Consider the following 14,623-nt stretch of genomic DNA (forward strand, 5'->3'; position numbering starts at 1 on the left):
GCAGCGCATAGCTGGAATAAGAGATTAAGAAAGTGCCTGCGCCACAGCTCATTATCCTCGAGCGCGAAAGCGGTGATGGTGTCAGGTCCTCCGAGGTGTAGCAGCAGAAATGGAGCCCAAAATGCCAAAAGGTCTCCATATGCATAATCCTCGTCTGAAGTACCACCATTGAATTGGGCTTTGGCAATGAGCCCAAAGGCGTAGTCAGCGACCCAGTCAGCAACCAAGTAAGCTGACCAGGTGAGGATCATTATCAACCAATTGGACGTCCGCTTTCGAATGGGTGCCAAAAATATGAGAATGACTTGCAGAAATAGGCTCATAACGATCATCCCTCGGAGATTGACCTTCCACCATAACTTCTGGGCTGCTGTGAGAAATTCCATGTTTCTCTCTTACTAGATCCTGCAAGGAAATGTTCTAGTCAGGAAGAGTATTACAGTAAGGCAGCGATTATGGAAGAGTATTACAGTAAGGCAGCGATTATGGAATCCATATGCAAACTGGAGAACATAATAGCAGAAAAGGTGATTATTAAGGGCGAAGAGTCGATGATACCTCAAAATTTATTTATGATCAGATAGGGAATGGACGTCCTGCTTCACGCACATAAGTGTCGAGCAATGTGTAGTTATAAAGGGGTCACACCCATTTCCAAGCCCCAAAAGTCCCTGTTGACATCGCTTTTGCTCAAAGGGTCACTAGTACTCGAACGTCACTTGAACCGTCAATCTTGTTATCCTATCAAATAATTGAGAATCAATATTGCGTAACACGCTAGATCAACTATGAAACGGTTATACTACGCTTAAACTCTAATAAAACGACTAATACGCACTAACAAATCACATACCCAAGGCAATCATTCAAGCTGTTTACAATGCAAAGCTCGTACATAAAATCCTAATATTCTCGCTCTGACCAAAACCTTGCTTGTAAACGATTTCCGTTAAACTCATGCCTCAATAACGCCATAAACCACAATTTTCATGAAATCCCGAAGCTTTATAGCTCAAAAATCGGATTATGCAACTCAAATTTTTCAAAATTCCAAATTTAAGCTATAATTTCGAAAATTACCTCGATTAGGCGAATGAGGGACGCGAATACTTATCAAACGTTGTATTATGTAATTGAGCCGACTTGGCGAGACGTCCACAGCGAATACATGCGAAACCCCTGCTTTTCCTCTCTTTTCTCCTTCTTCTTCTTCTTCTTTCCCGTTCTTTTTCTCTCTTCTTCACACCCTTTCCCTCGAACTGCTTCAGCTGTTATAAATGAGCGAGCAGTGTCCTTTTCCTTCTTCTTCCCCATTTCTTTTGACTTTTCAACTCTTTTTATTTAATTATTGAAATTCGTTCCAATAACGTGGAAGGAGAGTGAAAGATTTAAATCTCCACATTTTTAGAAAGAATTATGATAAAAAATGATTTAATTTTAAGTGTAGATTTATACTATCATGTTTTATAAGGAAGCATGTCAAAATATAAGATTAAGAATTAGAATAAGAGTAAAATAAGATCGGTAAAATTTTTTATTTTTTTTTAAAGATAAGGCCCTCTCTTTGACTTGGTCAAAGAAATATTCAAATATTACGAAAGGAGTTAAGAGGCAACATCACCTGAGCTGAGGTCAGCATGGAGCAGAACAGGCGTTGGCGAGAAACTCGTGGAGCGTAAATTAAATGCACGAAGACTAGGGCACTTTGGCTGTTGTTAGTGGTGTATGTTGTATTTTTAATCATACTTTAGCCTTTTCTTCTTTAACTTTAGGGTTAATTTCATGAAAAACTCCAAACTGATATATTTATGATAAATTTATCTCAAATTATTTTTTTGATCACTAAAAACTCAAAACTAAATTTACTACAAAGTGGTACACTTATGATAAATTTATCATATATTAGTTTTTGTTAAATTTCTATCAAATTATTAAGTTAAATGACACGTGACAATTGACTAGTATATCAATTTGAAATTTTTCATTTCATTTGCCACAGTCTACAATTTATTTTTTTTATTTTTTTATTAATACAATTTAGTAGATGATATATTTGTCACAAATTTATTAATTTTGAGTTTTTTTAAGCGGTCGAAAAATTAGTTTGGGATAAATTTGTCGTAAATGTATCGGTTATGACTTTTTATGATCGGTTGGGGTGAATTTATCACAAATGTATTAGTTTAAGATTTTCTTATGGTCAAAAAAATAATTTGGTATAAATTTATCATAAATGTACTGATTTAGAATTTTTCAAATATTAACCATTATCTTTAATGACTCTTCCCATTCAATCATCATCATCGAGGGGGAGAGAGAGAGGTAGTCTTTTGTCATCTCTTGCTTTAGTAAATAGAGTTCACAGAGTTCAGGACATCATCCAAGCTCAATCTAGTAGCTTCACTCCTTCGCGCGAAATGTGCAAATTAATCCTATAAAAAGAAAAAATCGAGTACTCGTCCGGAACTCAGACGGCGAGCGACCAGAATACCAAACCAGAGCGCAATTTCTCTGTAACGCAAATCATATCCTTCTCCTTCTGCACGGAATCTGTAATAATTGAAACGTTTGACCAGATCAAAAGCAAGTGGTGGGGCCCAGAACAAAAAGGAAGAATAAAGAAGGGAAAGAGAGAAAAAAAGGCACACTTTACTTTCTAATTGGACCGACAGAACACACGGCAGAAAACAGGAGGAGAAAAGAACGGAAAGAAAAGGGAAACGTAAGAGGGTTCTGTGCCACAAGGTTCTCATCAAACCAATTTGACTTCTAACGCAATGTCGGTAAGGGCTCGTACCCTCTTTCACCTGATCAGAGTAATAGAAATTTTGAACTAAGAGATTCGATTACAGGAGTGTTGAACAGCGCGTTACATATATATATAGAGAGAGAGAGATGACGGAACCATAAAATTTTGAAGTAAGAAGTTCCCTGGAAATTCCAAATTCCTTCCTAGAGAAAAGAGGTCTAATATATATTGGTGGATCAGAGAGGGCTTCGTTTAGAGACAAGACGTCAGAGCGAGTAGGCGAACAAGTCTATGATTAGCTCATAAAACAAGGCCTAATTGAACCTGATGAGGACTATCCAACCCCTCTCATAAATAAATCTAAAATACATCCATGCATTCGTTACATGCTTTTATCTCGTAGGCGGAAGAAGCGGGTTTTTCTATTTTAGTTCGAAGGATGAAAGGTTCTGAGGTTCTCTGAAACTGCTCCTTTAGCAGCAGCCGCCTGCTCTTATTAGATGAAGCAGACAATCCACCTGGTAGAGAGCTGGCTAAAGATGATGAATTGTCCACGGTGTTCAATGTTAATCAAAATACCTTCGTCTACAACCCCAAAGGCTTTTTAAATGAACTAGCCTACGCAATTTTAAAAGAACCTAAAATGCATACCATGTGATACACATATAGCATGGCCTAAACTAGGTGACATGCATGACATTTTTGGTGTTCTTATTAAAATTCGAAATTAAAAAGTAAAAAAATATAATTAAATTGAGATATTACTTATTTTAAGTTGGGAAATGGACCCACTTAAATCCTATCTTATCTTGCATACTTATCTCAACATGCAATTATATTTTTTAAAATGATATATTGCCTAGATATTATCTAAACACACATTTAAATTAATATAGGAAAATATCTATCTAGCCATGTCATGCAATCTAAACGATATGATATGCCGTGCAATTTTTTTATTCATTGAAGCTAGCAATTTTATCTAACCAAAATTTCAAACATGGCAACATCATTCATGACATTCGATCAAGATTTGAATAAATGATCACAATATCTAGAAAAATAATTCATCATCTCGCATCTTAAATTAATGAATATCATAATCTTGATAAGGCACTTAAAATCAAATATAATCAAAAAAATAATACGTCGTCTCACAACTCAAATTAAAGATTATTGCAATCTTAGCTAATGAAATTATCCGATAATAAATTGAAATAATTTAAAAAATGATATAATATTTTTACGGATCAAATTAGTAATTAAATTAATTTTATTAATAAGCTCTAATTAGATATGCTTAGTATCTCAAATATCACATATCACATGACAATCACTTCGAATTAAGAAATGGAATATTCCAATTGAATTGGATAAAAATTATTATCTAATTCGAACACGTGTAATAAGGATCAAAATCGCACTGGATCATGGCTTACAGATGGGGCTCGGCGGATGACCGGCGTCTGGGAGCTGCTCGGCTTAGCAAGGATGGCAGGCTCGCCAAAGCGGCGATGGCGACGGCGACGGAGGTGTTCGGTCGTGGTGGCCGAAGGAGACATTGGCCTTTTCCCTTCTCACTTTTCTCTCGTCTTTTATTTCTCTGCACTTGTCAGAGGAGAAAAGACCCCACTTTCTCTCTCCTCTCTCTCACGTTTTCTTTTTCTATAGCCTCCTCTGAGCGTGTCATACTAACAGAGGAAAAGACGAGAAAATATTGGGTACGTCTTATGTAGCCAGCGTGGCAAACAAGAAGGCGGTCGCAGCGCGACACGTGTCTCGTGGGACCATAAGGTCAGGCGCCATTTTGAAAATGTTTATGTACTGTAGCTAGGGTTTTCAGTTCTTTCTTTCGTCTCTCTCTACACTCGCTCTCTCTCCCCGAACGAACTCCCGAGGAACTCTCTCTCTCTGCCCTCGCTTTTTCCGACCGGCGAACCACCGCGAGCAACCGACAAACCAGGATACCGGCGAGACGACCGCGAGCGACCAACCGGCGTGCGACCTTCCTCTGCCCTCCCTCTTTCCGGCCGGCGAACCACTGCGAGCAACCGACGAACGAGGAGGATACCGGCGAGACGACTGCGAGCAACCTCCCTCTCTCTGCCCTCCCTCGCTTTTTCCGACCGGCGAACCACCGCGCCACCCCCTCCGGCTCCGGATCTGGCCCCGACTCGTCCGTCCCCTTCTCTTCTCTGTCTGCCCTCCCTCTCTTCGCGGCGAACCACCGCGTGACCGGCGAACCACCGCGCCCCACCTCCAGCTCCAGATCCGACACCAGCTTGTCTTGTACGCTGGAACGTTGGTGCCCGACCGCCTCACACCCGCCGACCTGTTGATCTCCAGTTCCGCTCGCATCACGATCCCGCTCTTCTCTGTCTGCCCTCCCTCTCTTCGCGGCGAACCACCGCGTGACCGGCAAACTACCGCGCCCCCCCTCCAGCTCCAGATCCGACACCGGCTTGTCTTGTACGCTGGAACGTTGGTGCCCGACCGTCTCACACCCCCCAGCCTGTTGATCTCCAGTTCCGCTCGCATCAAGATCCCGCCAGTGCTTTGGTTCAGGTAAAAGTCAGGGGAATACAGTGATTTTGGTGGGAAGGAATCAGTCACATATTAGATTGTTTTCCATTAAAGTAACAAACGCAGTTTGATTCCCTGTTTTTATTTTTTGGTAGTCCATTGTGAAAAGTCTCCTTCCCCCTGTTTCCTGGGAGATTATTGAAAACTATGCAAACTGCTGGGAGATTGACTTGAATCACTTCCTCCTTTTCTTGAATACCAATTTGTTGATTCTCATTTTTTTCCCTTTGTAATATAACTAGCATAGTCATTCCAGAGGACATTTTCTGTCGATTCTTTATGCATGTGAACTGCTTTTGCCATGTTTTACTGCAAAATAACAGATACTACAGGGAGAATACTTTCTTGGTATCTTAAATTGAACCTGCCTTTTTCTTATTCTTCTATGTGCAGAACGTTGCCCGATTTGTTTAGCAGTAGTGTTTCCTATCACACTCTGAATATGTAAATTCCATCGGGTTAGTGACTTCCTGAACTCTTTTATCTGTACATCTTGTTTCTCATATTCTGCTTCCTTAATACTTTTAGAAACCAGGGCCTTCTTGATGCATGGACATCTTTAATGATCATTTGTGTCCCCTTTAATGCAGCTGTTTACATGTAGGCTAAACATTTTTCTTAGTTCTCATAGCTCAGTTGGAAATGATAATGACTCGGTGGCGTTGAAACTGATGTAAAGTGTTAGGTAGGTTTGGCAATACAAATCTCTCGGTGCATGTGAAACCTATCAAGTAATGAACTTTTGAGACCATCACCTTCTTGTGTACTGAATTGGTAGTAATGGTATTTCAATACATCAACTTCACATGCAAGAAATAGTAGTGGACCCACATGGAGGTGTCCCAAGACCACTTGACACTTGTTCTGTTCCGTAAGAATGGCCTTCAAGTTAATGTTTTTCATTTTCATTTTCATTGTCATGATAAATAATAGTTCATCATATAATGCTGTGAGACGACATTGTCCAAAGATATGAATCTTCAGTTTTTGAAGTTTGTCTAAATTAGCTTAAACATGACTTTGTGACTGCTCGAAGCAATCATTCTATAGCACCTGTCCAATCTGTCAAGCGTACTTGGGAATTTTTTTCTTGATGGATGTTGAAAGAAAAAGTGAAAATTCAAGTATTGTTGTTTATTGTCAAGAAAGATTGGACACCTTCTATAGTTTGAGTGCTAATTTTTCATTACTTCATATGTTCAAGATTGAATTATTGTCTAAAGACAAAACTGTGCAAACTAAAACAACAAAAGTGATAAACAAGATGTCAACTATAAAGTCATTTTCAAACAGTAAAACAAAAGAAATCATTTTGATGTACTTTCGATCAAGGTCACAAATGAAGCTCAAGCGGAAAATGTCCTATTTGGAGATGTTGGTGCAATCCCAGGTAACTAATTCGTTTCTTCTCCTGGATTCTTGACTCAGCTGGAGCGATGATTGCAAAGTATGTCCTTTGTCATGCAATGGATTGATTTAAAAGATGAACGCCCATCTAAATAAGAAGAATAAATTTAAATGTCAAAATGATGCCGCATTGAATGAGGGAAGTTCTGCAGACACTCTTAGCTAAACAACGTTCACTTTTGTTGTTGAAAACAGAAAACTAAAAGTTTTATTCGATAAACTAAAGAGTTTATTTGCCAGCATTCTTATTCTAAATTTCGTGCTGCATGTGTCATATTGCAGGTGAAGGAAAAGATCTAAAATTGGTGGACGCCCCTGTTTCTGGTCATGTTAAAAGAGCTGCTGAGGGAAGTCGATGACTTCTCATATGGATGTGGACAGGCTTTAAAGAGTTACGGACTTATTAATGTGCAAGAAGAAGAATCTTATGGTGATATATCGTTGAAGTTGACTCCTACATTTTCAGAGGCGCAAATTTGGTTTCACTTATAAATGAGGTCTTGGACCAAGTGAAGATTGAATCTGGTAAGATTGAGATTGAGGATGTGCAGTTTGATCTAAGGGCCATATTGGATGATGTCGTCTCTCTTCTCGGGGAAATCTCAAGAAAAAGGAGTGGAGGTATTGACTGCCTTTGTTACATGGTGCTGCTAATTCACCTGAGTCATTATCTAATAATTTCCACCCGTTCAAATCTGCAACTAGCAGTTCACATTTCTGAAAATGTTCCGCAGAAGTTGATTGGTGATCCGGGGAGATTTCGGCAGATCATCACAAATCTTATGGGGAACTCAGTTACAGTAAGCTATTTAAGAGTGGTTCACACATTTTCTGAGAACTTTGTTTTTGAATCTCAAGCCGCCATTATAATTCTTGATCTTCCTTCAATAATCAGGAAAATTGTACTTATTATCATCTTGATATATAAAAATATTGCCAATGACTTGATCATTCAGGAGGTCACATGGATTGGCTCCTACGTTACAATATTTACAATCTATCCCGCATCCATGTCATCTAAATAGCTAATGTATCTATTATGGTTTTCCCTACCTGATGTTCGTGTCGATTGTCATTAAGGTTTTCCCTACCTGATGTTCATGTGCTATGAAGCGTGCAAGAGGATTATGGTTGAGGACGATAAAGAGGCGTAACCACATATTTGACAAGAAGAAATACAAGGTCTTTTGCTATGGATCATCGACAGAAAGAGTGGATAAAGATGACTATTTTGTATACTATGATTTTTTTTTTTTTGGTCAGATGTATACTGCGATTGAATGGTTTAGTTTATGTTTTTTTCTTTTGCTCATACGATTTCTTAGAAGAATTCTTCAAGGAAGTTCTTGTTACCAAGGTTGGTTCTACATGCACTCGCAAAGATATTCGAGGGTTTACTTTTCTTTTGGAGTTCTATGTGTTTCGAAGAAGGTATTGGCATGTTTTGATAATGTGAGTATTGCCTTTCATGAGAAGATGAGTCGGCAAGAGTCGAACCAAGAAAGATGGCCAATTTGTCCAATATAATGCTGATTGAGATGCAATGTTTTTCACAGGGGTTACTTTGCGTGTGCATAAATCTCTTGGAGTACCTAACATAAGGAAAGCTTTTTTGCTTATTGGATTGTCGGTTTGAATGAATAACAGTTTCATGTTTGGACTATGATGTTTCAATTTCAGGTTCGAGTACCTTCAGCTTTCTTTGACAGAACAAAGCTTTGTATTAAATGACGTCGTCAGATGTTGATTTTATTTCTGATCCAAACTGTGGCCCAGTTACCTTGCTAGGCAAAGCTCTCGCTGCCCTACCAATCTTGGCAAACCTGCGGCTCCAAGGGATTGCTACTTAGTATAAAATCTAAAAGTGGCAATAATTCAACCCCATCGACTCTGAATTTGACGATATACAAAGAACACATCACATTTCAATTATCAATAGTGTGAGAGAGAGAATTAATCGACGTGCGGGAAATGCTTTCCGTAGAGCCTTGCGTTGATGAGAGACCTGTTGACAATTTGCAAGAGAATTGTAGGAACAGTAATAAAGGCATCGACTTAAGCTTGACCAATGAGCTTGTTCTGTATTCAACCTTTAAGTGTTGAATTAAGTTCAAAAGTGCTACATTCTTGTGATCAAACAACAAAATACTGCACAATAAATAACAACAGATGAATCAAAGCTTCGAGATGCCTATTTTCCAACACGGACAACTGTGGAAAGGACATGACAAAAAATGACATTCTCTGCTTTTTCTGTTTTACACCCACCTTCTTCCCGGACGAAAGTATTGCCTCAATGATGAAAAGTGACTTTGGGTGGCAATGAGAATCTTGTTACATACATAAAAGAACAATTAGCACTTGAAGATGGCTTCCCCCACAGGCCAGCATTATACAATTAGCAGTTGATGCCGCATTGACCATTTGCAGCAGATTTTGTGAAGGCTGAGGTGAAATGGTCAATCCGTACCCAGAGCAATGAGAATATGGAAGCAAGAAGGATAGACCACACAATAAGAATCGTACGAGTACGATTCTGCCGACCCAACAGACCCTTCAGGAATGGGTAAAGGTCAGCGATAACCCATATGGCGAAGAACAGCTCGCCAAACAGTGGACCCCATGACTGATACCCGCTGTTAATCGCATAAGACACACCTGCTACAATGCCAATGATGTTCACGATAAGAACTGTGGTCGGAGGAATGAGAAGCGATGTCCATTTGAACACATAAAGCTCAGCAAAGTCTCCTTCCTCATCGGCTGCTTTCGAAGTGACTGAAGTTGGTATCAATGCCAGCGAGCACTTTAAGAAGCCCTTGGAACACAGCAAAAAGGTGAGCGGATGTACCACCAATGACCCAGAACTGCTCATTCCTCCACCAATCCTCAATGCTGACACCACTCCAACGGAGCTCAAGAATACCAATTGCGAAAATTGAGACGAAAAGGAGAATGAACCACATGCTAGCAAAGTTACTTATCTGCAATTTTATTTTTTTTTAACATCGGATCGGTCATCAAATGAAAGAAAAGAGGAAACAATCTCTAATTACGCTGAAATTACTTACATGTAGCTCTAGATAGTCTAGCGTAGAGAAAACTATATTTAGTTTATGAAATCGGTAGTATAGCATAATAAGGAGAATATCTAATAAAGATGGAAACTAGCATCGTAATTGAGCCGTCTTTTGTCAATGAAGATTACTTTAAATGTACAAACGATGCAGAAGAGCCAGGACTAACAGCTACATCATTTTTAAGGTTTAAAAAAAAATGCAAATAAATGAAATTGAGGATCATGATCATACTCTAAAGAATACAAAGAAGAGTCCACCTGTGAAGAGGACTTTGGTGACCACACAGTAAGGGCACCTAGAATATGGTTGACTTAGGGCTTTCTATTTAACTATATCAAAAGGCCTATGTTTGCCAGCTATCAGCTGAATATTATTCAACCACCATAGCCATTGGAATGATCTTTAGGCATCTTCTTTTACCAATGTTTCCTAATGGTTTCTCATCCAAGCTTTATTAAAACAAGATGCAGAGCCACTCGAAAACTAAATACAAAGAGAACATTAACTCCATTCCAAAGAGGCGGAGATGCTATGATCAGATGACAGAAGTAAACAATGACCCTTCTTTTGTTCATCTCACTTAAATAGAGTTAATGTGGATTAACGTACAACAAACGAAATACATGAGATTGAATACTCTACAATGAAGAGAGAAGTATCACTTACCTCAGGTATAATAAATTTGTTAGTGAGAAGACAAATTGCAGGGTGAATACAATACACAATCAGCGGTGTTGACGTGAGGGGATACACAATTGTATTGATGTACGCCAATCTCTCCAAGAGCTTCAATTTCCCATTATATCCATACCATATAGGACAATGCCTGCTTAGCAAAATCTCAATTGACCCCAAGGCCCACCTGAGAACCTGGTTTAAACGATCAGAAAGATTGATGGGAGCAGACCCCTTGAATGCTGGGTGAGGAGGCATACAATAGATTGAAATCCAGCCCCGAGCATGCATCTTAAATCCAGTCAAAATATCTTCTGTAACAAAACCATATATCCATCCGATCTGTTCGTAGAAAGAACATCAAGTCAATTCCAACCATATGACATGGAATTTTACATCTAGAATAGAAATTGTATATCATAACATACCTCTTTGCCCATTCAGTCTTGTCCTCATAGCCACGGCTAATAACATGGATGGCTTCTTTCAAAAGTGTTGCAGGATTGGTAGATGGTCGTAGGCCACCCTGTTCCATGAAAGTAGCCGCAATGAAAACAGGAGACTGACCGAATCTTTTCTCTAGACTTTTCTGAGACATCAGGAGCGACCTCTCATCATCATATCCTACAAAACAAATTGGTGCTGTTAACATGATATAACACATAGCAAAGGTACTGTTAAGTCAGTCGAACAATTAAGTGGCATCAAAAGAGAGACATTTTTTGGTTTATTCTACAGCTTAAGGGGGTCCTTTAAGGGCAAGGTAAGATTCCCCAATCTGACATCAATTCAGGCTAGTTTTGACAGTAATCATGGAGTAAGTCCAGGCATTTGGACCAGTATAAGTCTGCTTTCTAATATCCAAAGATACAAAACGAAACTCATAATTAAATCAAGACCTACCTTCAATCCCCTCCTCAACATCTTCTATATTGAAAATTGGAACAGTGGATTCAGTTCTTTTCATTGCTCTTTTCTTGTCAATGTACTTCTTATTGCCACCCTTCCCCTTCTTTCTTGAACCACAACTCTTTACAATAATATTTGCTTCCAGATCTTCCTCAGTTAATATAGGGTCATATCCATAAAGGGCTTGCCTGTTGAAACAACATCCAGTTCCGACATAGACAGGACCTTGGATGACGTCAAGCCCTTTCAAGTTAATCTGCATTGAGATCATAAATAAGATAATCTAGCTCAGTTAAAAAAGGCAACAAATGAACATAAACAACTAGCATTTTGGAAGTAGGAAAAAGATGAAGACACACCTACATCAAAGAAGACGATGTTGCGGTTAGCATATCGATCATGCAAGTCAATCCCATCAAAACGTTGTGGGAACTGCACATAGCACGTCTTCTTTCCATAAGCGGGATCCATCATGAAACACATTGCTTCTTTCAATGCTTTACTATTATTAAAGTAATGATCACAGTCAACATTCAAAAGATACGGTCCGTTGGTTAGGACAGCTGAGACCCGGATCTACACAAAATGAAACAGTAAGTTATAAATTCAGAATGCCAAAAAGTAATAAGCAGATCTAACCAATTTCTCCAGCGGATAAGAACAACATTCAGACAAGCAGCAATGTGGGAAAATCAAACCGTAATATTTGTTTCTCAATATGAAGAGAAATAGTATGAAGTTAAAGTAGGGTCGGGAACAATGAATCTCAGCTTCAATAATGTAGCGTGAACTTGGAATGCGATTTCTCGAACCTAGAGATCCATTAATCAGGATCCTAATGCATATAGATATAAATTTCAATGCAAGCAAGCGATGAAGAACCTAAATGAAGAATCTAAACTGAAAAACCAAATCACACCAACATACATTCATTTCTTTACAAGTAAAGATGCCAGCCTGTCACTAAAAGAGACACATGACAAGAAAAGCTACATAAGATGTATAGAGATGACAAACCAAAGCAATCATGGCTCCAGCTTTCTCGTGATGTTGGAAACCAGGTCGCTTTTCACGAGAAACATAAACAAGTCGAGGTAGCTCATTTCCATCAGTATCAAGTCCCCCACTTTGGCCCAGGAAAACCTATTATTTTCGACAACAAAAAGAAAACACTAACTAGATGCATGAGAGGGGAGAGGGTTGATTTAAATGCTTCTAGAATACTGGTTAATATCGTATACCTGTATCATTCCAGGGTGATCCCTGGGGTTATTTCCAGCCCAGGCAGTGCCATCCTGTATTGTCCACCCTTCTTCTGGCATCTTTTGTGCCTTTGCAACCAAAGCATTGATTCGCACCTTGAACTCCTCATATTCTCTCTATCAACCACATAATCAAACAATTTTACATTATATATACCAAAACATTTGTAATAGATTATGCATCTGACTAAATGCTACATTGTCGATAGGCAAACCACTAAATAATTTTTTCCTTTCCCAAGAAACTGAGTTACAAAGGTAAAATAGGTGATGTATGGACCCCTCCCCAATGACATTCATTTCAGTTTTACAAAGGCTTACGACAGAATTCAACATAAAGCAACTGATCGAATAATTAAGCAGCACCGATCAATCAATGTACCTGCTGAGCTTCTTAGAAGCAGGATCATAGGCTTCACCGCCACCCTTAGCCCCATCAACCTTCGCAGCGTCGACCCCGCTGTCATCCGACTATCCAGGCTTCTCCTTGTCGCCGGACCCATCGGCTATCTCCGCGGACCCATCTCCGGGGGAGTCAACGAGCACGTCAGCGAGGAACCTATCGCAGAACTCCTGGCTCAAATCAGCCCTAATCCCGCCACCGACAACTCCGCCATCCTCGTCGTCCTTCATCAAGATGTTCTCGATCTCGTCGAACCCCGACTCTATTGACGACGACGACGTGTTCGAGGAGCAAGCGCCGATGACGTCGCCGGCCTCAGGAGGTCGCCGAAGAAGCCGTCGAGGTCGATGTGAGACATCACGTCGTCCTCCATATGCAACTCCAGTTCCGCCATCAAAACAGAAGGAAAAAAAAAACAACAAAACAAAAAAAAAGGGGAAAAAGAAGATGAAGGCGACGATGGGAGATCTCTACAAAAACATCTCATTTGCTCGCGGTGGTTCGCCGGTCGGAAAGAGGGAGGGCAGAGAGAGGGGGAGGTCGCGGTCCTCTCGCCAGTCCCGTGTGGTGGTTCATCGATTGCTCGCGGTCCTCTCGCCGGTCCCGTCCGGTGGTTCGTCGGTCGGAAAGAAGGAGGGCAGAGAGAGGGAAGTCGCGGTCCTCCCGCCGGTCCCATGCGGTGGTTCGTCGGTCGGAAAGAACGAGGGCATCAGAGAGAGAGGGAAGTCGCGGTCCTCTCGCCGGTCCGTGCGGTGGTTCGTCGGTTGCAGGCAATCGTTCGCCGGTCGGAAAGAGAGAGGGTAGAGAGAGAGGGAGGTCGCAGAGAGGGACTTCGTCGGGAGAGAGAGCGAGTGTAGAGAGAGAGGCGCAATAAAAGAACCCGCGGCAGAGCTACAGTACAGGAAAATTTTCAAAATGGGCGCCTCTGAAATCGTGGGTCCCACGAGACACGTGTCGCGCTGCGACCGCCTTCTTGTTTGCCACGCTGGCTACATAAGACGTACCCAATATTTTCTCGGAAAAGACTCACTTTTGTCTCTCTCATTGACTGACAGCTAGACTAAGAAAGGAGACCCCACTTTCGTCTGTTTGCGTGTAGCTTTTCATAGATGAGGGGACTAGGGTTGTCACAGAGAGATAGCGTAGACTCTCTTTCCAATTGCGAGCACTTTTAAAATATTTCATTTCCTTCTATTGCATGAATATTCTCTTAAGATCCCGCACCAGCTTCCACGTCATGGTCACTTGCCTCGCTGGACGATGGAATAATTCTCTGTGTATTATTACTTATCTTCTTTTTGTTTTGGACCCTTTACCTTTGGATTTTCTTCCATTACAAAGCCTAATCTTTGTTTTAACACTTTTGTAGCGGTGGGATCCAATATCACCTCAGCAGCGGCATGGGAGTTCCATCGTTGAAGTACATAGGATCATTGAGGGGGTTTTATCTACTTTTTTTCATTTTTATAAACTTCCTAAGTGGTGGATTGCTTAGGGTGGATGTGGCTGAAGTTAAGGGCCTCTTTGCTTTTAGGAAATGCATTCCATTTTGAGA

The 14,623-nt window shown here is 40.3% G+C and overlaps 1 protein-coding gene and 1 long non-coding RNA gene across 3 annotated transcripts; one reads left to right on the plus strand and one right to left on the minus strand.

Annotated features, from left to right (window-relative positions):
• Positions 1-4,569: 4,569 nt before the first annotated feature.
• LOC104424255 lies at positions 4,570-8,124 on the plus strand. Of its 2 annotated transcripts, XR_005546824.1 has the most exons (4): positions 4,570-5,314; positions 5,726-5,790; positions 7,022-7,360; positions 7,474-8,124. It is a non-coding gene; the product is annotated as an uncharacterized LOC104424255 (long non-coding RNA). The 2 variants fall into 2 exon arrangements; XR_005546825.1 differs by lacking the exons at positions 4,570-5,314; positions 5,726-5,790 and adding an exon at positions 5,799-6,722.
• Positions 8,125-8,794: 670 nt separating this feature from the next.
• Positions 8,795-13,298, minus strand: LOC104416362 (probable cellulose synthase A catalytic subunit 1 [UDP-forming]). The gene is given in 9 exon segments (XM_039302823.1): positions 8,795-9,519; positions 9,521-9,723; positions 10,486-10,836; positions 10,919-11,118; positions 11,398-11,659; positions 11,767-11,979; positions 12,421-12,546; positions 12,645-12,782; positions 13,212-13,298. Coding segments are annotated over 9 exon segments (1,962 nt in total). The 3' UTR covers positions 8,795-9,137.
• Positions 13,299-14,623: the final 1,325 nt, after the last annotated feature.

This window comes from Eucalyptus grandis, chromosome 10 (assembly GCF_016545825.1).
Source record: "Eucalyptus grandis isolate ANBG69807.140 chromosome 10, ASM1654582v1, whole genome shotgun sequence".
NCBI classification, from domain to species: Eukaryota; Viridiplantae; Streptophyta; class Magnoliopsida; order Myrtales; family Myrtaceae; genus Eucalyptus; species Eucalyptus grandis.